Source organism: Xenopus tropicalis, chromosome 7 (genome assembly GCF_000004195.4).
Source record: "Xenopus tropicalis strain Nigerian chromosome 7, UCB_Xtro_10.0, whole genome shotgun sequence".
NCBI classification, from domain to species: domain Eukaryota; kingdom Metazoa; phylum Chordata; class Amphibia; order Anura; family Pipidae; genus Xenopus; species Xenopus tropicalis.
Window position 1 is genome coordinate 88,982,202 of NC_030683.2, and position 25,927 is coordinate 89,008,128.

Genomic DNA, 25,927 nt, shown 5'->3' on the forward strand with positions numbered 1-25,927 from the left:
TACCGCCACCAACTATTAAGAAGTTTCTTTTACTTGTTTGTTTTGGGTTCAATAATAACCCCCTTCCTCTCTTTTTTGCTGTACATCTCCATACCTTAAGTCTACTAAAAAATAATTTAAACATCATTTAAACCCAATAGGATTGTTTTGCCTCCAATAATTATAGCTTAGTTGGGATCAAGTACAAGGTTCTGTTTTATTATTACAGAGATAAAGGAAATCATTTTTAAAGATTAGAATTATTTGCTTATAATGGAGTCTATGGGAGATGGCCTTAATCTTTAGTAACCTCCTCTCAGCAATATGTTTTAACATGTAGGGATTAATTAGACTTTGATGAACAGTTAGGTCAGATACATCATTGGCGTGAGTGCTCCCTTTGCCTAGACAATAAATTAGAGCTGTCTTTTAAAAAAATGACTCAACACAAAGCTAAATGTAGAGAGACAGACTTCTCTGTACAGAATTTCTTTATTGATTATAAAGTTTATAAACATATTTCCATTACATAAAACTTAGATTGAATTTAAATTTTTGTCACAGTTTCCCTTTAAAGAAGGAAAGGTAAAAACTAAGGAAGTTTTATCAGAAAGGTTTATGTAAACACAGCCATAAGCACTTAACAGAATTGCTGCTTTTATTTCTCAGTGAAAAGAAACACATTTCTTTCCTTCTATTTTGTATACATGATTTTCTGTGTTAGACTTCCTTCTCTCAGCAAAATCCTTCAGGGCACTGCACAAGCATGCTCACTTTTCTCCTCTCTCTCCCCTCCCATCTCTGCTCTCTCGTCTTCCCCTCTCTGCTGTAATCTGAGCTAAGAGCTGTTCCCTGCCTGAACTTGGCTACCTGGAAGTGAAGTCAGACCAAGCTAAAATGGCAGCTGCTATCTGAAACAAACAGCGAGAGCTTGTAGGGCTGTATGGTAAAGCATTCTACAGAATAAATATAACATTCTAGCTTGCACTATTTCAGGCTAATCTATAGGCAATAAAATGCCTGAGTAGTTTTCTTTCTCCTTTAAAGTTGTTGCTAAGGGCATTGGCACACGGGGAGATTACTTGCCCACGACACAGCTCCCTAAAATGCCTTCCACTCTCTGTGCAGACATCTCAGTACATTGTGCTCTGGGCTGGAACAAGAGGTCGCAGAAGAGGCACCTGTCTAGGGCACAATGATGGGAGGGGACCAGGCAGGTAACTCTTTTTACCCCGGCGCTTGTAATTGCATGGCAGATACCCCCTATGTCACTGCGTGTGCATATGCTTCTTCTGGCCGGTGAGGAGGTAGCCGGGTTACTTAGGACATCTGGATGGCTTTGCTGCTGGCTGCAAATGATATTAATCTGGTTGGATCATGCAGGCAAGATGGGAGCAAAATTTTAAAATTTCCATGCGGCGGGGCGGCATGCGGCTCCTATGTTTATGCCGCCCTAGGCCCGGGCCTGTGTGGCCTCCCCACAAATCCGGGCCTGAAGGCACCTGTTCTACCTACCGCTAGGCTGGGCTCTGTTGTCCCCCGCTGCTAAAGGAGGGGAGATATCACTCCAACTTGCAGCTCAACAGTAAAGTGTGACTGACGTTTATCAGCACACACATCTGTGGCACCCTGGGAAATAAAGACCATGGCTAGCCCCATGTGAATTTTTAAAATTAAAAAAAAAAAATTCAGTTTGCACTCTCTTTTTTAATGCAGGATTCTGCTGGAACAGTAATATTAACACATACATTTTGGGGGGGAAAAAACCGTATTCCTTTAAAATTAGTTTACCCCAGCGTGAAGGATGGGTATGCTGCCCTAAAACAGATGAGCAGACCAAACATCCCACATCGCTACCAGCCGGCTGCCCAGCACAGACTGACTAGCAACTTCCTATCATCGCGTTTCCATTGCAGCCGCGTTAGTTATGCGCCCTCCCGCACAATTTTAATTTCACAGTCAAAAGTAAGAGGTATCGTTGCTTTCCTTTTAATTTGTCCAAATGAGGCGTAATAATACCCGACTGATTACATCTTCGTATCTACGTTATATGGGCAAATACTAAGTTGTCGACGCCCTACAGTACTTGCAACTCGCTCGCAGTTTCAAGAACCAGGAATTCTGCAACCACAAAACTTGTCTGCCAGCCGCGGGGGATTGTGGGAGAGGAAGCTCTAAACACGTGGGTAAGAGAGCGCAGCATGGCGGCCGCCGGCAAGAGGTAAGAGCAGGGCATTTATAGGAGGATTTTAGGTGAATTGTGTTTATAAGAGGCGGAATGAGAACGCAGGTGAAAATCTCGCAGGGTCTCTATGTGCGTTGCCTGTTTCTTGCCTCCATACCGTCAGGGATAGTTCTGTTCGTGTTTTACTATTTCATTTCTGGTGGCGTGAGGGATAAGAGTTAGTGAGTAACTTGCGTTCTTGTCTCTATTGTAAGCGTAATTTTATAATTGCATTACTGAGACTTAGTAGCCCGCACAGGGTAAATAGGCAGCATACGTTTCATTAAGCGTTTAAAGGGGTAGTTCAACTTTAAATTACGTTTTTTCCTATACTATAGGTAGTTTGAAGATGGTCTTCGTTTTTCTTTTTTTTCAGCTATGTAGCTTTTTGTTCAGCAGCTATCCAGTTTGGAATTTCAGCAATATCTCGTTTCTAGGGTTTTTCTTTCCCTGGCAACCAGACAGTGGTTTGAGTAAGGAGGGTGACTGATATGCAAGATAATTAAAGGGGTAGTTCACCTTTAGATTAACTTTTAGTTTCATGCAGACTGTGATATGAGAACATTTGCAGTTGTACTTTTTGTTTTTTTTAGGTTAAAGGTTTTTTAAGTTTAGCTATTTGTTCAGCAGTTTTCCAGTTTGGTATTTCAGCAGCATCTGGTTGTTTGGGTCTTATTTTGCTTAGCAAAAGGACACAGGTTTGAGTGAGAGACTGGAATGAGTATAGGAGGAACACTGAATAGGAATTTATGTAATTAAAAGTAACCCTGGCAGCGGAGTTGAACACCATAATGAGGGGACATGGATGCTAAGTGCTCCTGCTCTAACCTTGCCTTTGAAGAGGTTTGTGAAACAATTGAGACATTATACCTGCTTAAAACATTTAGGCACTTTCTCTATACGTGATACCCGAATGGCAAAAATCTTGCTCACAGAAGTACGCAAGCAACTTTTTCAAGTAATAATACTGCTGACCCACCAAAAATCCAAGATGGTGCTGTCTCCTCAACTATTACAGATGGCGAAGAACGCACCACTTGCCTAACCAAAGTGGTATTCGACACTAGTCTGGAGTCATTAAAAAAAGCTGACTGACACTTTTCTGCCTACCCCTAGTCTGGGCTCTGATATCCCCACTTCTGCCCTCTTTCCCCCCCCCCCATGATGTTACTGTGCACAGCCACTTATCAAGCAGAATTAAAAGCAACAACTTTCTCTTGGCACACATACAGATTTACTAGAAACCATGATGATATGGCCATAGCACATACCAAGCTTGCGCAACAAGTTGCTTCTCTGGAAAGAGTAGTAATAGCCCTAACAAATTAAACGGAGGACCTTGGAAACCAGTTACACCGTAATAATATACATATATGGAACCTACCAGAATTCTGAAAATTTCCAAAACTTTTAGAACTTCTGTTCTCTAAGTTGTTACTGGAATATTCTCCAGGGCTACTGTTGGTCGACAGAGCCATTGTGACAAAAACCTCTAGCTGATGAACCTCCTGGTGATGTGGTATCCTGTCTTCACTATATTGAGACCAAAGAAGGTCTACTGCTCTCTGCTCGATTTCATGAGGCTGTGGGACTTGACTGGGCTCCTGTACAGCTATGCCCCCACTTTCTGTTCAGGTCTCTCATTACATCGACTACCTGTAGTCGAATTGGAGAGCCTTCTGCACATGCCTGAAAGCAGCAGGGAGCCGGCCTGTGCTTTAGCAGGGTTTTTTTTTTCTTGATGAGAGACCTGAATGTTACATGGGAGTTGGAGAAACAATAGGTTATCTGAAAGCAGTTCTAATGTGTAGCGCTGGCTCTTTCTGAAAGCTCAGACTTTCGGCTTTTTTTTTTTTTCAAATACACAGGTCTTTTAAAAGCAAACCAGCCAGTAACATACTTTTTTTTAATAACGGCTAAGAGACACATTTATATTGCTTGCTTCTCTAACACTTATGCTATGTTAAGTAATGATCTTCTATGGGCATTTTTTAGACATTATCGTTATGTTACTGTTAGGCCAGTGCCACACTAAGAATCTGCAAGTTGTGCCTGCTTTGGCCGGGTTCAGGCACTCGCACCGTATTTCATCCTAAAATTGCATACTGTTTTCGGCTGAGATACACTGCATCTGCCTTCGCCTAGACTGAAGGAATGCTTCCGAGTGCAGGCACAACTTGCAAATTTTTAAAGCAGAGGAGCAGATTCTCTGTGGCATGGGCTTAGTTAATATCAGTGGGAGTGTAATAGTCTTTTGTTGATTTTCTAAAATTGTAGAAATGCTGGCTCATTGTAAAAAGAAATTTCCTTTGTAAATGATTACAACTTTGACTTCCGCTTCTATGTACAAATATGATGTAAAAAGAGTTTACTCTTTATATTTAAATACTTTTTTGTTTCCATCTAGGAAATTAGCTGACCTCAATGTAGATGAATTTCTAACTTCAGCTTTTGACTCAGAGGGAGATGAGGACTCTGCAGAGGAATTCAGTGAAAAGTATCCGGATAAAGAGGAAAGAGCAAAACAAGTGAAACAGAAGAAACCTCTGAGGAGTAAAAATGAACAAAAGTAGGGCTGCAAGAGATTTTGCATCATGCTTTCTCCTTTCTCAGTATCAGATACATTATATATGGCTCAAAGGAAACAAAAACACATTTAGTGGGTCTTTGCTTGTGTGACTACAGGGCTGTGATTGGCTCTCCCCCTCCTACTGTGCTTCTGGCAGGGAGCCTTGGAACACGCCCATTCTTCAATTCAAACATGGACAGAGAAGTGATAGGATCTATAGGGAGCTCCAATAAAGGGGCCATTTTTACAGACAGGATTAATTTTTAGCCCAAAGTGAAACCAGCACCATATATTAGGGTTTTCCCCATTTATCCAATATGTCTCCTTTAAATAAACTAACATTATATATCCTTAGACATTAAAGTTCTGCAAAAAAAAAAAAATGACTATACCAAAATGCATGACTTTATTTTAGCTGTCAGTAATGTTACTGTGTTATAAATATCTGGTTGTTTTCATGGTCTTTTCAGTCCTTAGTTAAAAACTACAGTAACCTATACAATATCTTTAGCGACTTTAGCCCTATTATTCCAATACATGGGTGGTTTGATGTGTTGGCCTGCCCTGTTAAGCTTCTTAGTGGGATGAAAGAATAGAACTGTGTTGTGAGATTGTTACTCCTTTTTTGCCCCTGTATAGACCAAAAAAATATGCATTAGTTAATAATTCTCTCTTTTATTTCTTTAAAGTAAAGGAAAAACGAAAAAGGGTAAAGCATCTGAGCACAAAGACCAACTGTCCCGCCTTAAGGAAAAAGATCCTGAGTTTTATAGGTTTCTGGAGGACAATGACAGAAAACTGCTCGATTTTAATGACTCTGATAGCTCAGATGAGGAGAGTGGTGCTCATCAGCTGCCTGACCACCTGGAGGTAAAAGCAGAGGGGGTTTGCAACCTTCAGTAAAGCATAATAAGAAAAAACTGTCAAATTACTCAGATCATACACATCGTTTGTTGTGACGTGGAAATACTGCCATGTTTGTATCTGAACAAATTTGCATCTTTGTGCTTCTCTGAATCTCTTCATTATTTTCTGAAATGCATTTGCCTTAAACAACCCCTTTTTGCTGAAAGCAGTGTTTATGCCTTTCTTTTCTCTGGGTCTGACTATTAAAACAATGTAACAAGTCCGTTCTTCTCCAGGTCTTGTAATCATTGGGCTTGCTACTTCATTTCTGGAGGCCAAGAATGTAAATATGCAGATAACTGCTTTCAATAGCTGTTTTTTAATAAATAACTTTAAATGTTTGAAAACCTTTTGTAAAAGGAAATGTAATTCAAAGAAAGTTTCCAATATACATTAAACCTTTTCAATGGTTTAAACCATGGCTCAAACCATGCTGCAAGCCAGTTGGCTAAAAATGATTAAGAGACCAATAGAAGACCTAAGGGCAGGGGCATACAGGGAGATTAGTCGCCCGTGATAAATCTTTGCTATTGCGGGTGACCTCCCCGAAATGCCATCCCACTGGCAAGAATGTAAATCGCCGGAGGGATGTCATACGCGTCACTTCGGCTTCCCTTAGTTGCCTTTTGCGGAAACTTCAGAAAACCAAAATGGTGTCTATGCCATCCCACCAGCGATTTACATTCTTGCCTGCGGGATGGCATTTTGGGGAGATTAGTTGGCCACGGTAGTGAAGATTTATCACGGGCTACTAATCTCCCTGTTTGCGACTGTCCTAACTGTTAATTTGCTTTTCTCTGAATCCAGTTGTATTGATATAGAAATTGAACTTGTTGTAGGAGGGCAGGCAAGGCATTTAAATGCATTACTGCTATTTTCATAACCAAATCCAATAGTTTGACAATTTTATGTAGAATTAATTGGACATGTGTGTGACGTGTTTAGTAAAAAATCTTTTGATACAAATATCATATTTTAATGCAAATGAACAATTAACCTTTGGTCTGTTATAAGTGGTAAATGACAAGAATTTTACTAAACACTATTTTAGGAAGAAGTCATTTTTCATTCTTCAATGTTCACAAGAGAATACCGTATATACTCGAGTATAAGCCGTTCCGAATATAAGCCGAGGTACCTAATTTTACCTAAGAAAACTGGAAAAACTTATTGACTCGAGTATAAGCCTAGGGTAGGAAATGCAGCAGCTACTGCTAAGTTTCATCAAAATAAATACCAATAAAATTACATTAAATGAGGCAACAGTGGGGTATATGTTTTTAAATATTTATTTCAAATAAAAACTAAACTAGCTCTGTAAGTGGAGGGTCAACAAAAACAATTGTTTTATCAACAATGATACCTTAAGAGTACTTAATCAGCAACCAAGCTAAAACACAAAGAGTTAATATCCTTCAAAACTATATATAGTTTATATAGAATATAAAGTGAAATGTCTAGTGCAGAATGGGACAGGTGAGAATAGTAGATTAAGATGAATTTGGGAGCGGGCCAGGGCACTGGAGGGTCTGGTTGCGAGTGGCCTAATTTGCACACAAAGGACAAAGGGTGCTAGTTTGGAGGGACCCGACTTGAGTATAAGCCGAGGGTGACTTTTTGAGCACATTTTGGGTGCTGAAAAACTAGGCTTATACTCGAGTATATACAAGTGATGCCCAGCAATGCTTAGTGCTTTCTATATGCAGTTTTACATCAATATTAATAATCCATGTTTTAGCGCTTTGCTAATGGTTGGGATAGTTTCCTCAGAGAGGACCTCCACAGCTTTCTACTCTTTTGTATGGTATATTTAATTATGCCCTCAGGTATCCAAGCGCACCTAAGTAGCATTGGCAACCCAGGACAATAGAGTCCAGGACTTGCTAATAGGTTACAGCCAAACGAGTGGATGTGGACAGATACAAGTAATAATAATGCTAGTATAATACCACACTGAAACACACACGATGCATAACCATCAATAATTTAAAAAAAAAAAGGCTTTTATGATCTGGAAAGCAAAAACATGGATACTTAAAGACTTTTTTTTTTTTTCTTTTTTAAATTGAGACTTTTTTTTTTCTTTTTTTGTATTCACTTTATACCATATGGGCCAACAGATTTTTGAGGGCTGGGGTAAGACATTTGTATGAAAATGATCGTTTTTTATTTTCATTCTTCTTACTTTACTTCCTAATATTTTGATGCAGGAAATGAGCGGGGAAGAGGATCATGTTGATGAAGGTGAAAATAAAGAGGAGGCTCAGAAGAAAAAGAAGAAGAAACTTGAGCAGATAATTGTGACCATAAAGATGGTAGAAAAGTGGAAGTCAGAAGCCAAGGTAAGTAAGGTTGGACAAATCTTGTACAACCTGTTAGATTCATGTGCACTTAAACTGATCTTGCTCTGTAGTACTTATAAGCATGTTTTATTTGCTGCAATCAAAATACCCTGTGTAGTGTTCAGAAAAAGATCCAAATGAAATACGCTGCAGTACACATTTATCTTAAGTTTGCATGCAAGCTCTGTGGCTGCTTTAAACCAGTGCAATTTGTTCTATACAGATGTACACACTGTATGCCTGATTGCTAATGTGTAAGTAAGGGTGTGTTTTTTTGTTTTTTTGTAAGAAGAATTGTGTTGTAATCCTAAAGAGTGCTAAACTGTTACATAAGTTAGTTGTGATTTGAATTGTGATTTATACAGCTCCGCATAACTGGGCGGCCTTTTTCAAAACACTTTTATGAACTGAAATACGTTTGTCACTAGCAAGTTTCCTCTGCTCAGGTTTTAAAATATTAATGCTTAATGTATATAGAGTAAAAAACATTCAAATCAACAAAATGCAATAAAGGGTAATGAAATATTTATTAAGACCAGAAAAATTGAACAATGGATTTGACAATGTGAAGATAGACATTGGAATACTCTGTTTAGCAGCCAAATGATGATTGAGTGCACATATTGTCTTTATTATATTCCGTAAATGTAGCATAAAAAGGCATATGCTGTTAAGATATATACCCGACACTGATATTTAGATGCACAAGACTTTGGGAAACACAACTAAGCAACTGTAAGTCTGCTGTAGAGTTGCTTGCCAACACTCTTGTGCTAATGTATATTTCATATCCTATTATGGCTACAGTTCACTGGGTTGCAAAAAACAAAAGGCAGGTTGCCTACAGTTATTCCCAGGCACATCCCTCCTTTAATTAAGAGCACCAGACCAGAGAATCATCTGCATTGTGCAAGCCCTTTGGAATCAGAAATCTGTGTTTTGATATTGAATAAGAGAAAAACATGCACCTTCAGCTATCTGTAGGAGCATTATTGCATTCAGCCTTTAGTGCCAGTGCTGCAAACAGTGCAGCTGATTTGTATTGACTAACATTAAGTTCAGTGATCTCTCCTCTGGGATAGGTTTGCTCTGATGTTATTTTCCAATCAATTTAAACTCCAATGTATCGCCATAAATTATTCTGCTCAGAGAGCTTTGTTATCTTCATCTGTGTATTTACTAATATGTGATGCTGCACATTTGTACCTCCTTTACTTAGATTTTCCAGCCTAGCAGCTAATATCATTATTATATAGACTTTGTTATTTAAATGTTATCTGCCAAATATAAGCTTATCCTTGTACAGTTCTCAAACAGTATTGTGATAATTAAGCACATTTTTCCTTAACTGTAAGTTTGAGATGCTGAGCACTGCATCGGCTTGTTGATACAGTCCATTACCAATAGGTCCAATAGGCCCCTATTATGATCAGATTGTTGGCCCAGTGGACCAATGATAAGGTCATCCAAATTTGGCCCACTGCTATGGTGGGCAAATCAGGTAAGATTCACTAATTTAGTGACCTTGCCAAATAAGCAGAACTTACTGTGTATTTCCAGCTTTAAACCGGGATATTTATTATTTTTTCAGACTGATCTTAGGCCCAGACTATTCCATGAGATTGCACAAGCCTTTAAAGCAACTGTAGCAACCACAAGGGGCGAGGAAGGTGATGATCCCAGCAAGTTCAAGGTAGTTGACAGTGCAGGTAAGTCATTCGTTAACACTGTGGAAGTGTAATATTTGCAAATGGCATTTGAATACTTTGGCACTTTTTCATAATATAAAGACAGAAATATGTTCTCTTATAAATATTAATTTATAACATAAACAAGAACCTGTTGCAAAGTCTGATTGACCAGTACATACAGACTCAGGCAAATCTCTGTTGTATCACTGTGATGCTCAATTTAACCCTTTAAGTGCCAGCAGAATTTGACATTTCCGTTCCCCTCAGTGCCAGACGTTTTGTAAACATGTGCTCTCTCAATTTAGGGGCTTTTACTGGGGGAAGGGTTAAGGTTAGGTAGGCAAACTATATTTTGGTTTTTTTTCAGGAGAACCTGAGCTTTCCAAATCTGAGTTTTTGTGTATTTCCACTTCTGGAACAAGATTTAGAGCTTGAAATAAAAAAAAAAAGAAAAAGAAAAATGCTATTTTTCATAATATAGGGATTTATACCAGAAACATATTTTATTTTATGGAAAAAAATACAACTGATTTGGAAAGCCTCATGTCTCCCGAACATGCCAATACCTGATATGTATAGTTTTATGGAGATTTCTGACTTCTTCCCAGCAGTAAATTACCAAATTTTCAAAGCATTACAGCAGAATACGGCATACTTTGGGGGGCACCCAAATAAAAACAGTGCATATGAATTTTCACATAAGATATTCCGGCTCATGCAAATTTGGCACCCGGTATGTGTATTATGTGCCATAAGACTCCCTAACAGTACGGAGACCCTAGAAAACCATATATTTTCCAAAAGTACACATTCTGACAAAATTGTCACAAAGCTTGCATTTTACCCCATTATGTTCCCCACATTTAGTAATGTACCAACATAAAACATTCTAAATATGAACGCCAGGGGTCTACTGAACAGTTTGATGCCCAATATGAATAGATTTACCAAACTATGTGGGGTACAGAAGAAGCCAAATTAAAATACATGCAATAAAATTGCTAAACATGAAAAAAAATCGCTAAGATCAATGTTTTTTTTTTTTTTTTTTGCCTAGTAATATCTGCATTCAGAATAACAGTTTGAGTATTTTGGCTTGGACAAATAAGTTTTACAGACAAAGTCAAGCGAACAACAACTATGCATAACTGAAAATGCCATAAAATGGCTACAAATGCAATAAAATACCTAAAAATGCACCAACATCACAGAAAATCTAGTAAAAACACCAAAATAATACACAAAATGTATTGCGCAGTGCGGTTATGCGAATACGTTATCCGGAATGGCAATAAAACCTGTTTTTTACAAGGTCTAAGTGTGTGTGTACAATAGGTAAAATGCGTGTGTGTGTGTGTATAAGTGTATATTAGTGTAATAAGTGTGTGATTGTGTGTGTGTATTTGGCACTAACCTGGACAGGAGAGACACAGGAGGCAGGCAGCTGCAGTCGGGTCTGAGTGGGCGGTGCAGGAAGGGGGGGGGGAGCAGAGGGTGGAGCTGGGGAAGGGAGAGGCGGTGCTGTTAAAGCCACGTGGATTGCAGGCTTTTCTTATGGGGCCCCTGGGTGATCGCGTCCCAGGGGCCACTCGGAGTGGGAAGTGAAGGAGCGGCTCCCAAACCCGGAAGTGCAGCAGGACGTAGAATCTACGTCCTGTGGCACTTAGGTACTTTTATACACAGGACGTAGATTCTACGTCCTGTGGCACTTAAAGGGTTAAACTCTTGTTTTTTAATGTTTGTATCTATACATATGTGTAAAAACAGTGCATATTTTACAGTCAATATCTTGCTATTCTGGTCGCCGAACATACTTTTTGGCACAAATATTTCTGCTTGCTTAGTGACTGGAGGAATACAATGTTAGAGTGGGTCTTTTTCTAGTTTCTAATTTACAGTTTTATTAGTGGTAGAATAAACCATGTAGGCTAGTTAAACACTGCAAGCTCCTTTAATATTTGTTTGATCCTTCCTTAGTGTTCAACGCCTTGGTGTCCTTTTGTATTCGTGACCTGTTTGTACACTTAGAGAAGAAGCTTCAGCTGAAGCCTGCAAGAGGCACTAAGTAAGTTCTTGAGGATTATATCCATGCTTTGTTCTGTCTACACTGAAAGATTGAATGTGTTAGGCTTATGTCCCACGGGGAGATTTAGTCGCTTTGATTTTTAAAAAGCGAGTTCCAGCAACAAGTCGCTCATCTTTTCCTAACAAGCGATTACAAGAGATTTCAACAACGGAGCGATTCTATTTCCCACAAATCCAGGTGACATATTCCCTGCCCACAATTAAAAATGACATTCAGTGCAGTGGGGAAATCGCAGCGACTTCTTGCTAAGTGGGTTTTAATTTCAGCGATTCCAAAAGTTTTGAATGACTGCTTTCTTTGTAAAATCGCTGGAAAATGGGTCTTGTAGCGATTCGGAATAATAATCAATTTGAAGTAGTAGGGATGCAGACACTCTGGGATTCATATGTGGCTAAATCATTAGGTCCCAACTAGCCTAATAAAATATTTCATATAACTTTTCTCTACAGGACACTTGTAGTTTTTGTTATTACTCCCAAGAGCTAAGCTAATTATGAGAGAAGTCAATTTTTCACAAATATTTATATGTATAGTAGGATGTTGTGGTATTTGGCATTTTTTCAAATCCAAACCAAAAAAAATATGTTAAGGTAAAGTCACAGTTTTTTCAGATATTTTAAAATGTTGATGTCTCTCAAAATATGTCCCATTCTGGGTTTGTAGCATTATTTACATAGTGCCAACATATTCCACAGCTCTTTATAAAGAAGTTAATCACTCCCATTAATTGCTGCTATTGATTTTCTAATCTCATGTTCGTCTTTATGAATTGCTTCTGACTATTCTGTTTTTAAATTACCAACATTATGCAGGGGTACACATTGTACTTTGTCCCTAGTTTATTTTGGTTCTAGTTGCTGCTGAGGACATAGCTATGGGGGGTGTAACAGCACCAATCTTTTACAATATCATATGAAAAATTGTAGTGAAGGTGTAAACACGAGCTCTCATGCTATGTACTGTTATAACACCTTAGTACATTTTTAAATGCTGCATGTTATAAGTGCCTGTTGTTTGTGTAAAATAAATAGCTTATTTTGGGAGAAAGACAAGAAAATTAAAAAAACATCTGGTGGGTGCTTCATATATCTCATTGTTTTGCCTGTGACACATATTATTCAGTTCCTGCCAGACAACCTCACTGTGTTCATATTGTGATGGTTCAGAGGTGTCTTTAATCTGCCAGTTAAGCCAACAAGAAGGTCTGCCCTTTTCTTGTTGCACACGGTTTAACTTTCAGATGAATAAATGCCTGTACATTTCTAGCGGTGAGCTCTTTATATCTGTGCTGGTCTTTTAAAGGTTTGAATGCTCATCCTAGTTTATCTGTTTCACAGATTGGTAAATCCTGCTGGCAGTGTGCTTTGGAAGAAGCTTCGCTTGGACATTAAAATGTACCTGAATTCTCTAATCCAGGTAACTGCCTGGCTTTTGCCTCTACTTTAGATAATTAAGTTTAAACTTTAAGTAATGAAGACTGAACAACATCAACAACTGAATAACACATTCTGTTACATACTAAAAGTTAAAGGTGAACCTACCCCTTCAAGCACACATAACCGTAGGTCCTTTTGTAATGTCTGCCATTAGAGCCCAACCCTGAAGACATTCTCTACATACATAAATGTAATATATGTCCCCAGATTCCCCAGAATTGATACACTGTGCACTGGTTCACTGAAAAGCCAATAAACTTCAAAGTAAGGGCAGAAAGGTGTTTGATCACTCCAAGGTGATCTTCCTCAGGGAGAGTCACTAGTCAATTTGCAGTTTGTTTTCCCTGAAAAAGATCACCATGGAGTTATGAAAATGTTGCACTTTATCTAATAAACATATTTGATATTTGGATGTGCCTTTTTTTAATACATAAGCTCAACTGAGTGTATGTGAAAAGGGATATATTTCTCCTTCTAAGACACTAGAACAAATTGTGTAGAAAGCCATATTATTAGAGAAAGATTGTGCAACTAACTATTTTCATTGGCTATAACTCCTATGGTCCCTATGGTATCCTTCTTTCCTAATGGAAAGGAAACAAAAATTGAAGAGGGCAGATAAAGCGATTAGTTAGAGAACCCATGGGATAAAAGGGTGATAATGAAGTACTCCCGACTACTTCGATTCAAAAGTAATCCTTGTTTTAAATCAGTGTTCTCAAAAGAGTGATGTTCTGTTGTATTCTGTTTCTATATGCTATTGATTTCCATGTTGGTATAATGGGCCCATGACTTCATATACATATTCTATAGTAGGAAGTGTTTGCTTCACAAAAGTACTGTTCAAAACACAACTTGGGAGTTGTTCCCATTGCAGAGCGATTTGACAAAATTAGAAAACTGGGCAGCAAACTGGAAAATGAGGTTCAATGTTGATAAGTGCAAAGTTATGCATTTTGGTAGGAATAATATAAACGCGAACTATCTACTGAATGGTAGTGTGTTGGGGGTATCCTTAATGGAGAAGGATCTTGGGGTTTTTGTTGATAACAAGTTGTCTAATTCCAGGCAGTGTCATTCTGTGGCTACTAAAGCAAATGAAGTGCTGTCTTGTATAAAAAAGGGCATTGACTCAAGGGAAGAAAACATAATTTTGCCTCTTTATAGGTCCCTGGTAAGGCCTCACCTTGAGTATGCAGTGCAGTTTTGGGCTCCAGTCCTTAAGAAGGATATTAATGAGCTGGAGAGAGTGCAGAGACATGCAACTAAACTGGTTAAGGGGATGGAAGATTTAAACTATGAGGTGAGACTGTTGAGGTTGTTTTCTCTGGAAAAGAGGCGTTTGCGAGGGGACATGATTACTCTGTACAAGTACATTAGAGGGGATTATAGGCAGATGGGGGATGTTCTTTTTTCCCATAAAAACGATCAACGCACCAGAGGTCACCCCTTCAGATTAGAGGAACGGAGCTTCCATTTGAAGCAGCATAGGTGGTTTTTCACGGTGAGGGCAGTGAGGTTGGGGAATGCCCTTCCTAGAGATGTTGTAATGGCAGATTCTGTTAATGCCTTTAAGAGGGGCCTAGATGAGTTCTTGAACAATCAGAATATCCAAGGCTATTGTGATACTAATATCTACAGTTAGTACTAGTGGTTGTATTTATAGTTTATGTATGTGAGTGTATAGATTGGTAGGTGTGGGTTAGGTGTGCTGGGTTTACTTGGATGGGTTGAACTTGATGGACACTGGTCTTTTTTCAACCCTATGTAACTATTTTATGGCTATTTTATGATCAATCTCTTGCTGACTTTTCTTGTACCATGTCCTCTGCAGATACAGTTTATTACATGTTCAAATCTCTGTGCCTATTCCTTATTATATTCCTACTTCTTGAAGCAATGAGCCAGACAGATGGAAAACAATTGCAGCATAGTCATTAAAGGAACAGTAACACCAAAAAATGAAAGAGCTTTAAAGTAATTAAAATATAATGTACTGATGCCCTGCACTGGTAAAAGTTGTGTGTTTGCTTCAGGAACACTACTATAATTTATATAATAAGCTGCTGTGTAGCCCCGGGGGCAGCCATTAAAGTTGGAAAAAAGGAGAAAAGGCACAGGTTACATAGCAGATAACAGATGACCTCTCTAGAATACAATAGTGTTTTATCTGTTATCTCCTATGTGCCTGTGCCTTTTCTCATTTGAATGGCTGCCTCCATGGCTACATAGCAGCTTTGTTTATATAAATTTCTGAGGCAAACACACCAGTTGTACCAGTGCAGGGCAGCAGTATATTTTATTCTTATTACTTTTATACACTTTCATTTTTTGGTGTTACTGTTCCTTTAACATTCAATACAATTCAACATTTTGCCTTAGTGATTACACTTTTGTTTTTTACTCTTCTGGCTAAAGTAGACAAAGACTTTCCAAAGGAATTTAAGTGAGCCTTTTAGGTAAAGAGTATATGTGCTCTGATCCCTGCTAAACAATAACAATCACCTTAGATTCCACAGTTCCATCCTCCATTCCAGCCTTTGATAATGTGTGCTACTAGGCAACTGACAATCATTTTTTCCAAAATCCACTGTGGAAAGCACCAAAACAGTTAAAAGTAACTAACATTTTAAGCGGGGGAAAAACAATTGAGCATGTTTTTGCTTCTAGTTTGCTTCAAATTGTTTCTATTGTAAATATGTGTTTTATTTGTGAATTGCAAATAGTTATTCTTTTAGTTCCCTTTATTGCATAAAAAGTTAATTATGCTTAAGGGGCAGTTAAATTCATTTCACATAGATCTTTGTGCATGAGAAGTTGGTTCAGGCTGATTTATTGAACTTTCTCTAAAAACCCTACTAGTCCCACCCATCTGTTTCACTTCCTGCTGCTTCCTTTCCCAGGCTGAGCAGGGGAGCCTGTGGCACTCTGCATATTGCGCTGTAGGATAGGAACCAATCAACAGCTAGACTGACCTGATAGGAAACTGAAGGTTGTGTGACTGCAGGGCTGTGATTGGCTGTCCCCTCCTACTGTGCTTCTACAAAGGAACTGTTAACACACACACACCCCTTTTTTAAAAACAGGAATGGGGATAATAGCAGATCTAAGGGGAGTTCCAATAAAGGGGCCATTTCTAAAGAGAATGATCATTTTTAGCCCAAATTGTAACCAGCACCATAGTATTCATTATTACTCTAGGGTTTTTCATAATATTATTTGTCTCTTTTAAAGGGGAAGGAAAGGCTAAGTCACTTGGGGGTGCTAAAATGTTAAGCACCCCCAAGTGACTTGAATCGCTTACCTCGTACCCCGGGCTGGTGCCCCTGTTGGGAGAAAACCGCACCAGCCCGGGGCACCTGGGGCGATTCGCTTCCTCCTTCTGCCTTCCTTTCCCCTAGACTCCGAGTCCGGCGCATGCGCAGTAGAGTGAAAAAGCCGACTTTTCTGTTAAAGTTCAGCTTTTCACTCTACTGCGCATGTGCGCGCAGCGAGAGAGGAAGGAGAAAAAGCGATCGCTGCTACCCCGGGCTGGTGCTGTTTTCTCCATACAGGGGCACCAGCCCGGGGTAGAAGGTAAGCGATCTAAGTCACTTGGGGGTGCCTAACATTTTGGCACCCCCAAGTGACTTAGCCTTTCCTTCTTCTTTAAGGGTCTAACAGTTGCTTGCAGAAGCTTTAGTTCACACTTTTTGTAGATTGTAATTGTACTCCTTTTTTCCTCCAGCTGTTGACTTGTCTGACAGAGGCCACCGTGGGAGCAGCGGTTTTGCAACATGTGAATAACATTGTACATTTTTTCCTGTGTTTTCCAAAGCATACCAGACTTCTTCTAAAGGTAAGGCTTCACTTCATTTACATTAAGGCAATTGGTAATACTCAGACCTTGAGGTGTAGTGACTTCATTCAGTTGCAAGATTCTAGCTTGATTATCATGAAGTAACTCTTTGTATAAAGCCTGAAGTTAATATCTGGGGGCCAAGAGCAATTAATTAACAATTAAAATGCATTGTGTGACATAGCCTTTAACATAACTCTGTTATTGCACTGAATATATTGACAAAAGTTCATTTTTTATTTTTATTTTTTTTAAATTTGTAATTGTTAAGTGAAAAAATGTACTTGCAAATTTAAAGTCATTTTTGCATTCAAAAAAAAAAAGATAATTTGATTGTTCTCCTTTTACCTCTCAATTATATAGCAATGTATTGTTTTGTGGAGCAGTGGTGAGGAAACTGTCAGAGTTGTAGCATTCTTGGTACTGAACAAAATCTGCAGACACAGACAAGATACTTATCTTAACCCTGTGTTAAAGGTAAGACTGAAGCTTCTCTCTTTTTGTTTGTGTGCTTGGTGTAGAGAACAGAATTTGGGGCTGATTTATTACTGATATTTTTACTGAAGTGTAACAGTGGCTAGTACTTGGTCAAAAGAAATCTGTACCACTCTTACCACACACATAAAATAGCTGATTTTTTATTTTTATGCCCTCCTTTGACTTGCACTGTGGTAATTCTTGGGGTGGGGTTATAGAGCTCACCATTGTCAATGGGCTTTAACGGGACATATTGTATGAAAGACAATATTGTACTACATATAGAAGGAATGTGGTTTAAAAAGTAGTGTTTCGGGCTGATTTATTGAAAATTTCTCCTGAAACCCTACTAGTCCCACCCATCTGTTCTACTTCCTGCTGCCTCCTTTCTCAGGCTGTGCAGGGGTGCCGGTAGCAATTTGCACACTGCACTGTAGGATAGGAACCAATCAGCAGCGAGGCTGACCTAATAGGGAACTGGAGCTTGTCTTTGCTTGTGTGACTGCAGGGCTGTGATTGGCTACTTCCGCTCCTACTGTGCTTCTGGCACGGACCCTACTCATTTCAAACATAAACAGGCACATGAGAGAATCTATAGGGCCATTTCTATAGGTACTATTATTTTTTAACCCAAAGTAAAACCAACACCAGATATTATTCATAATTGCCTACAAGATTAGAGGTTTTTTTGTTTATCCCATATGTCTCCCTTAACATCCCATAGCAGACCTGGACTGGTAATCTGTGGATTCTGGCAAACCTCAGAGGGGCTGCTGTAAGATGCCATAGTCAGTCACTATTTATCAACCCCTACGATGGGGATGTGTGGGCCTCTGCGCACATGAAATGCCAGGGCCTATTTTTATCAATACTATCTATAATAAGTATAAGGTTTATTTAGTATTGATATATTATCCCATTAAAATCAGTTTAAAACTTGGCTGGCCAGCCTTCCACCATTCACAATCACATATAATCACATTACCATGTTATCTTACTTTAGACCATGAGTACTTTATATACTAGGAGGTAAAAACTAAAACCCAAAAAATAGCCAATTTAAAAATAAAAATAAAGACCAAAAATTCAAAACAAAACAAGAAAGTCACTTAAAAAGTTATTTCATTATTAATTAATTATCATTAATTTGCAAAGTTTAAAACCTTTTATATCCAGCGAGATTATTGAGGTACGCAATGTTACCACAGTCTCTAGCGGCCAATTGTATGGCAAGTTGATATACAGGTATAGGACCCATTATCCAGAATGCTCGGGACCAAGGGTATTCCGGATAAGGGGTCTTTCTGTAATTTGGATCTCAATACCTTAAGTCTACTAAAAAATCAATAAAACATTAATTAAACCCAATAGGATTGTTTTGCATCCAATAAGGATTAATTATATCTTAGTTGGAATCAATTACAAGGTTCTGTTTTATTTCTACATAGAAAAAGGAAATCAGTTTTAAAATTCTGAATTATTTGATTAAAATGGAGTCTATGGGAGACAGGCATTCCGTAATTCGGAGCTTTCTGGATAACGGGTTTCCGGATAAGGGGTCCGATACCTGTATTAACTAATGTTACTTCACTGTCCATTTCTTCCACCACGATTGTTAAACAGTTCTACTTTTAGCATACACCAGCGACTACTGTGGGGCATCCTCCAGTCATTATATACGTGTAGCGGAGAGATAATATAGTGATGAAAACAGAACAATCTCACCCAGCGTGAATGCGTTGTTTACAATATTCACTTTGGATTACTGCAGTTACTTTCCGTCGCACCGTTAGCCGTCACTTTCTCCCACCAGATAGAAGTCACTCTCCTCTCCTCCTTTGCCTTTTCCAACGCTTCCCACTTACGGCACTTCACCTCCTCTCTCCTCACAGAAAATGGTGCTTCCTGTTAGTATTGTGTGCGTTTCGCAGTGGATCACAATAGCGATTCCTCCTTTACACACAAATTGTGATTACAATGTGAATAAATGAATTAGATTATTGCTACGCGTTTCACTCAATTATGAGCTTCCTCAGGCTTATTCTAATTAATTTCCTTGGTAACACCCTAATTTGGAAAAACATTTTTGGAATACTATTTTTAATCCCAGTCCAGACCTGGCCTTTAGTACAGAATGGAGTTGAACACATTATGCTCTGGCAATATGGCATTAAGAAAAGCAGTAAATGCTTTTAAATGTGTCCTGTCTGTCAGGTGTTTAAGGAGTATTTTTTTTTTTTTTAACTATAATCGACAGTGATATTCTAGCAATTTGTAATTGGTCTTTTGAATGAAATGTATTTTACAAATTAAAATAATTATATATAAAAGATTTATTTAGTAATAATGGGGGTGGGTTAAATGTTAAGATGCTGTAAGAGAACATTTTAAAAGTCAGATAATTGTATAAATATTTAAAATTATAGCTTAATGTTATATATATCCCTTCTGTATTTTTGTTCTCTCCTGTAGAAGATGTATATTTCATATGTGAAAAATTCCAAATTCACATCACCCAATGTTCTGCCAATGATCAACTTCATGCAGCGAACTCTGACAGAAATGTACTCCCTAGATGTGCAGGCCTCATATCAACACATCTTTATGTACATCCGGCAGCTTGCTATCCACCTGCGCAGTGCCATGACCCTCAAAAAGAAGGTAAGACTGAGAGGTTCTGTGTAAAGCAGGTATCTGTTTGGGTGATGCTAATTATAGTAATTGGACACTGTTTCCGTTTTACTCGGGAATCATGTTGTAGTCTGTATTTGGCTTCAAGTTAGAGCTATCGGAGCCCAGTTCTACATTTGCACATAGATTGGTGAATTGTTTTTTCTCTGTTTTGTCTGTGGGACACAGGGACCATGGGTATAGCTTCCACCACTAGGAGGCAGGACACTGTAAGGAAAACTCCTCCCTCCTATGCTATACCCCTCTGCCTAGCTGCCTGAGGCTCAGTTTTTTCAGTGTCCTCAAGGAGACAGGATCATTTCTCACATGATGTGACATAATCTTCAGCTAGTATATACTGGCACCAGGGGTTGACCCAAGGCACTTACAGCAAGTGACTTTCTTGTGGCTTCCCCCTACGTGGGATTTGCGTTGCAGGGGCTAGTAAGTCTCTTGGAGCAAGCCACACAGTTCTGTACCTTACCTTAGGGAATAGGTGACTGTCCTGCACACGCGCGCTGCCTGCTGGGATATAGCAGACCTGTCAGCGCTTCCAAGGGTGAGTTACACCTAATGCCCCTCACTCCCTATCAGCCCTGCCTCCCATCCAGCTTACCGGTAGCACAGAGCTTACTCTGGGCACATCCGCGCTAAGGCGCGCACTCACAGGGGGCGGGTCCTCCATTCCGCACTTCCGCCTTCTCCCACACTTCCGTTTCCGCCTACTGCTTCGCGCCAAGTGGCGCACACAGTTAGAAACTGCGCACACCACGGAACTGCGCACAGACCCAGGATCGCCATTACTACAGGCGCCCAGGGCCAGAACGCACACGGGGAGAAGCGGTTCTCACAGGGACCTTGCCACAGCCAAGCGGAACCCACTGGGAGGCAGGAGCTGGTAATTGCAGCAGTTGCTGCATGGGATAGAGAAGTGTTTGGGGAGTTATTACTACATTTTGGGCATACTGTAAACTACATATTGTCTGCATATATATATATATATATACAATGTCTGAGGGTAACTCAGAAGGTCCATTTTCCAGGGCTACCCAGTCCAAGGTCAAATATTTAGCCTGCGCTAAATGCCGTAAACGCCTACCATCAGGCCGCAAAGAGCCTTTATGCTGCTCTTGCACTAATCAGTCTGCTGAGACACCTACCCAGGCACAGGAAACTGCTGCCACTACGGTAAACGCACAACAGGGTGATGTACCCCCTATGGCTACCGATGCCCTCATTCAGCCACCCACGCCCAATCAGGACCCTCCTGCATGGGCCCTGCAATTATCTACCGGCATACCTAAACTAGCGGCATGCCTAGACAAATTGCTAGACAAACTAGACCAGGGTCCAGGGGACCCCCGTACAAAAAACACTAAAAGACCCGCTCCCCTCCTAGTAGAGGAGGATAGCGACGGAGAGTCACCATCAGTTCCTAATACATGGGAAGAGCATTCCCTGAGCGAAGGGGAAATCTCCTCCGACCAGGCAGAGGGAGGGGATGATCTTAACAAACCATCCTCTGAGGCCCTTGATAATCTAATTTCTGCCGTATTTCGTTGCCTTGATGTTAAGGAACAGGAATCCTCCTCCGATTCCTCAAGTTCCCTTTTCAAAAGGCAAAAGAAATCTACTCTTGTCTTTCCATCTCATCAACAATTAGATTCCCTTATTCAGTCCGAATGGGAACATCCCGAAAGGAAGTTTCAGGCCAACCGCCGTTTCCAACAGCTGTACCCCTTTTCACAGGACATGCTCGACAAGTGGTCTTCACCACCATCTGTCGATGCCCCAGTATCTCGCCTATCAAAACACACAGCCCTACCAGTCCCTGATGCCTCGTCCTTTAAGGACTCAATGGATAAGAAAATGGAGGGTTTTCTCAGAGCCATTTTTACTGCATCAGGCGAAGCCTTACGGCCAGTTTTAGCATCGGCCTGGGTTAGTAGGGCCTCCCAATCATGGTCCTCTTCCCTCATAGAAGGAATTAACTCTGGCATGCATAGGCAAGATCTCCTCAACATTGCCTTGCAACTCAAGGAGGCCAACGACTATATTTGCGAAGCTTCCCTGGATGCGACACAGGTAATCAGCCGGGCGTCGGCACTCTCGGTGGCAGCACGCCGTACTCTCTGGCTCAAACTTTGGTCGGCGGACCTATCCTCAAAAAAGTCGCTTACTACCATTCCCTTTAAGGGAAAACTTCTCTTTGGCCCTGAACTAGATAAAATTATCAGTCAGGCCACGGGCGGCAAAAGCACACTCCTTCCCCAACCTCGGGCACGTACATCTTTTCGCCGGGGCCGCTTTTTTCGTCCCTCCAAAACATCAAAGGCCCCCACTTCCAGCAGAGATTTCTCTCCGCAGAACTCAGGTCCCAAGTACCGCTATCAGAATCGCCCCAAACCCAACTGGCAAAACCGGCGCACCCAATCCAAGCCATCCGACAAAACCACATCCACATGACTACATCCTGCAGCCAAGATCCACCCATCCAGTGGGCGGACGACTGCGTTTCTTCAGAGAGGCCTGGTCCCAACTCACACAGGACCCTTGGATACACGAAATTGTGTCCTCAGGCTATCACCTAGAGTTCGAGACCTTTCCCCCGCCGCGATTCTTCATGTCTCGAATTCCACAAGAGAAGTACAAACAAAACGCTTTTCTCGCTCTCGTGGAACACATGCTCTCCGACCAGGTCATCGCGCCGGTCCCTCCTGGAGAAAAATTCAGAGGATTTTACTCCAATCTCTTTATTGTCCCCAAAAAGGACGGGTCCTTCCGTCCAGTGTTAGACCTGAAGCAACTCAATACCTTCATTCGCTTCACTCGGTTCAAGATGGAGTCACTACGGTCAGTCATTGCGGCCATGAACCCCCAGGAATTCATGACAGCAATAGATATCAAAGATGCCTACTTACACATTCCCATCTTCCCACCGCATCAGAAGTTCTTGAGGTTTGCCTTCAAAGGCCACCATTACCAATTCCAGGCCCTTCCCTTTGGCCTGACAACTGCCCCACGGATCTTCACCAAAGTGATGGCAGTGGTCACAGCGGCCCTACGAAAACAGGCCCTATCCATAACACCTTATCTGGACGACATCCTTATCAAGGCTCCCTCATACGCGGCGGCACAACTCAGCCGAGACACGGTGCTCCGGTCGCTCTCCGACCTCGGCTGGACCATAAACTATTCCAAGTCCACCCTTACTCCCACTCAGAGAATCACATTCTTGGGACTAATCTTCGATACAAGAAGCCAACGAGTGTTCCTCCCCCCAGACAAGATCGCCAAGATCCAGTCACTGGTGAGACATATCCTGACCACACCTCTACCGTCAGTCAGGTTGGCCATGAGGACCCTAGGGTCAATGGTCGCCTCCATAGAGGCAGTTCCGTTCTCGCAGTTCCACCTCAGAGAGCTCCAGTGGAATATCTTGGATCAGTGGACACACAAGTCACTGACACAACCAATCCTCTTGCGCCCCAGAACCAAGTCATCACTTCGCTGGTGGCTCCACCAGGAGCACCTTTCAGTAGGCAAGTCCCTGAGGGACCCCCAATGGCTAGTACTGACCACAGATGCCAGCCTCCAAGGATGGGGGGCAGTCTTCCAAGCCCAAACGGCTCAGGGACTCTGGTCTCCCCCGGAGACACAACTACCAATAAACATCCTAGAGCTTCGGGCAGCTCGCCGGGCACTCCTTCACTGGCAGAATCAGCTCGCAGGACTGGCAATCCGGATACAGTCCGACAACGCCACCACGGTAGCTTACCTGAACCATCAGGGAGGCACCAGAAGCCGAGCAGCACTCAAGGAAGTGAGCCTCATTCTGTCCTGGGCCGAAGCCCACGACGTCACGCTATCTGCAGTATACATCCCAGGACTGGAAAACTGGCAGGCCGATTACCTCAGTCGCCAGACACTCGACCCAGGAGAATGGTCCCTAAAACAATCGGTCTTTCAGACCATCACACGAATGTGGGGACATCCACACGTGGACCTCATGGCGTCCAGGCACAACCGCCAGGTCGAAGCCTTTATGGCGCGCTGCAGGGATCCACTGGCCATGGCAGCAGATGCCATGACAACACCTTGGGACTTCCCTCTCTCCTACGTGTTTCCCCCTCTTCCACTACTGCCCAGGGTCATCAAAAAGATCAAGAGGGAACACTGCAAAGTGATCCTCATAGCTCCACACTGGCCCAGAAGGGCTTGGTTCTCGGAACTCGTCAACCTCAGCAGGGCAGATCCCTGGTCCCTGCCACTGTCGCAGGATCTTCTCTCCCAGGGACCCATATTCCATCCCAATCCGGGAGTACTACATTTGACGGCATGGCTACTGAGTCCATAGTCCTTCGCCGTAAGGGATTCTCCACAGGAGTTATACGCACCATGATTGCAGCACGGAAACCGGCTTCCGCACAGAACTACCATAGGGTCTGGAAGCGCTACAAGGAGTGGTGCGATCAGGCGCACCTCCCTTGGGATCAGTTCTCCCCGATATACTTACTTGAATTCCTCCAAGCCGGTCTCACTAAGGGCCTTTCGCTTGCCTCACTTAAGTCCCAAATCTCAGCACTCTCTGTGCTCTTTCAGACAAAGATAGCAGAACTCGGTGACGTGCGTACCTTTCTCCAAGGGGTGGCACACCTCGTGCCTCCATACAGGGCACCGATCCCAACCTGGGATCTCAACCTAGTCCTACGCGCATTACAAGAGGCACCATTCGAGCCAATGAACACCATTCCTCTGTTATGGCTGACATGGAAGACTATCTTTCTTGTGGCCATCGCTTCGGCAAGAAGGGTATCTGAAATCAGTGCCCTGTCTTGCCAACATCCTTACCTGATCTTCCACAATGACAGGGCGGTTCTCCGTACTGTTCCGTCCTTTCTTCCCAAGGTGGTTACCGATTTCCACCTGAATCAGGAGATTACGCTCCCGACGTTCTGCCCACACCCTAAGAACCCTAAGGAGATGGCCCTCCACTCCTTAGATCCAGTCAGAGCACTAAAAATCTACCTGGCACGCACAAAAGAGCTACGCACAACGCACTCACTCTTCGTTCTTCCAACTGGACCTCACAAAGGCTCCCCTGCACCCAAGGTCACAATATCCAGATGGATAAAAGAGGCCATTCGCAGGGCATACATAGCCAGAGGAAGAACATCTCCACTACAAGTGCGTGCGCATTCTACCAGAGCGGTCAGCACTTCCTGGGCCTTCAGGAACCGTGCCTCCGCAGAACAGCTATGCAAGGCCGCTACTTGGTCATCCATCCACTCGTTCACCAAATTTTACAAATTTGAGGTCTTTGCGACAGAGAGCGCACAGTTTGGAAGGAGGGTTCTGCAGGCTGTAATTGATCATATCTAAGCCTCGCTTCCTCCCTCCCTAATTCTAAAGGGGACAGCTTTGGTATGTCCCCATGGTCCCTGTGTCCCACAGACAAAACAGAGAAAAAGGGATTTTGTAAAACTTACCGTAAAATCCTTTTCTCTCTGAAGTCTGTGGGACACAGGGCCTCCCTCCCTGGAAGCGAACTTCGGAGTTCCTGATTACATTGTTGTACATAATTATTTCAGTTAAGTTTTCACTGTTACCTTTCGTTGCTATACAAAACTGAGCCTCAGGCAGCTAGGCAGAGGGGTATAGCATAGGAGGGAGGAGTTTTCCTTACAGTGTCCTGCCTCCTAGTGGTGG

The 25,927-nt window shown here is 41.5% G+C and overlaps 1 protein-coding gene across 2 annotated transcripts in view; it reads left to right on the forward strand.

The window, feature by feature from the left end:
* The first annotated feature begins 1,921 nt into the window (after positions 1-1,921).
* The window catches only part of noc2l (NOC2-like nucleolar associated transcriptional repressor), a 69,382-nt gene continuing 45,376 nt past the window's right edge, over positions 1,922-25,927 (forward strand). Inside the window, exons 1-10 of one of the 2 annotated variants that reach the window (XM_002936378.5) lie at positions 1,922-2,200; positions 4,611-4,772; positions 5,462-5,642; positions 7,889-8,020; positions 9,612-9,729; positions 11,689-11,776; positions 13,135-13,213; positions 16,961-17,071; positions 17,435-17,548; positions 20,021-20,209. In XM_002936378.5, the coding sequence (XP_002936424.3) occupies positions 2,181-2,200; positions 4,611-4,772; positions 5,462-5,642; positions 7,889-8,020; positions 9,612-9,729; positions 11,689-11,776; positions 13,135-13,213; positions 16,961-17,071; positions 17,435-17,548; positions 20,021-20,209 (1,194 nt within the window). In that variant the 5' untranslated portion in view covers positions 1,922-2,180. Of the gene's footprint in view, positions 2,201-2,804; positions 3,047-4,610; positions 4,773-5,461; positions 5,643-7,888; positions 8,021-9,611; positions 9,730-11,688; positions 11,777-13,134; positions 13,214-16,960; positions 17,072-17,434; positions 17,549-20,020; positions 20,210-25,927 lie in introns of those variants that run through there. The other variant, XM_012967104.3, reaches the window with a different exon arrangement.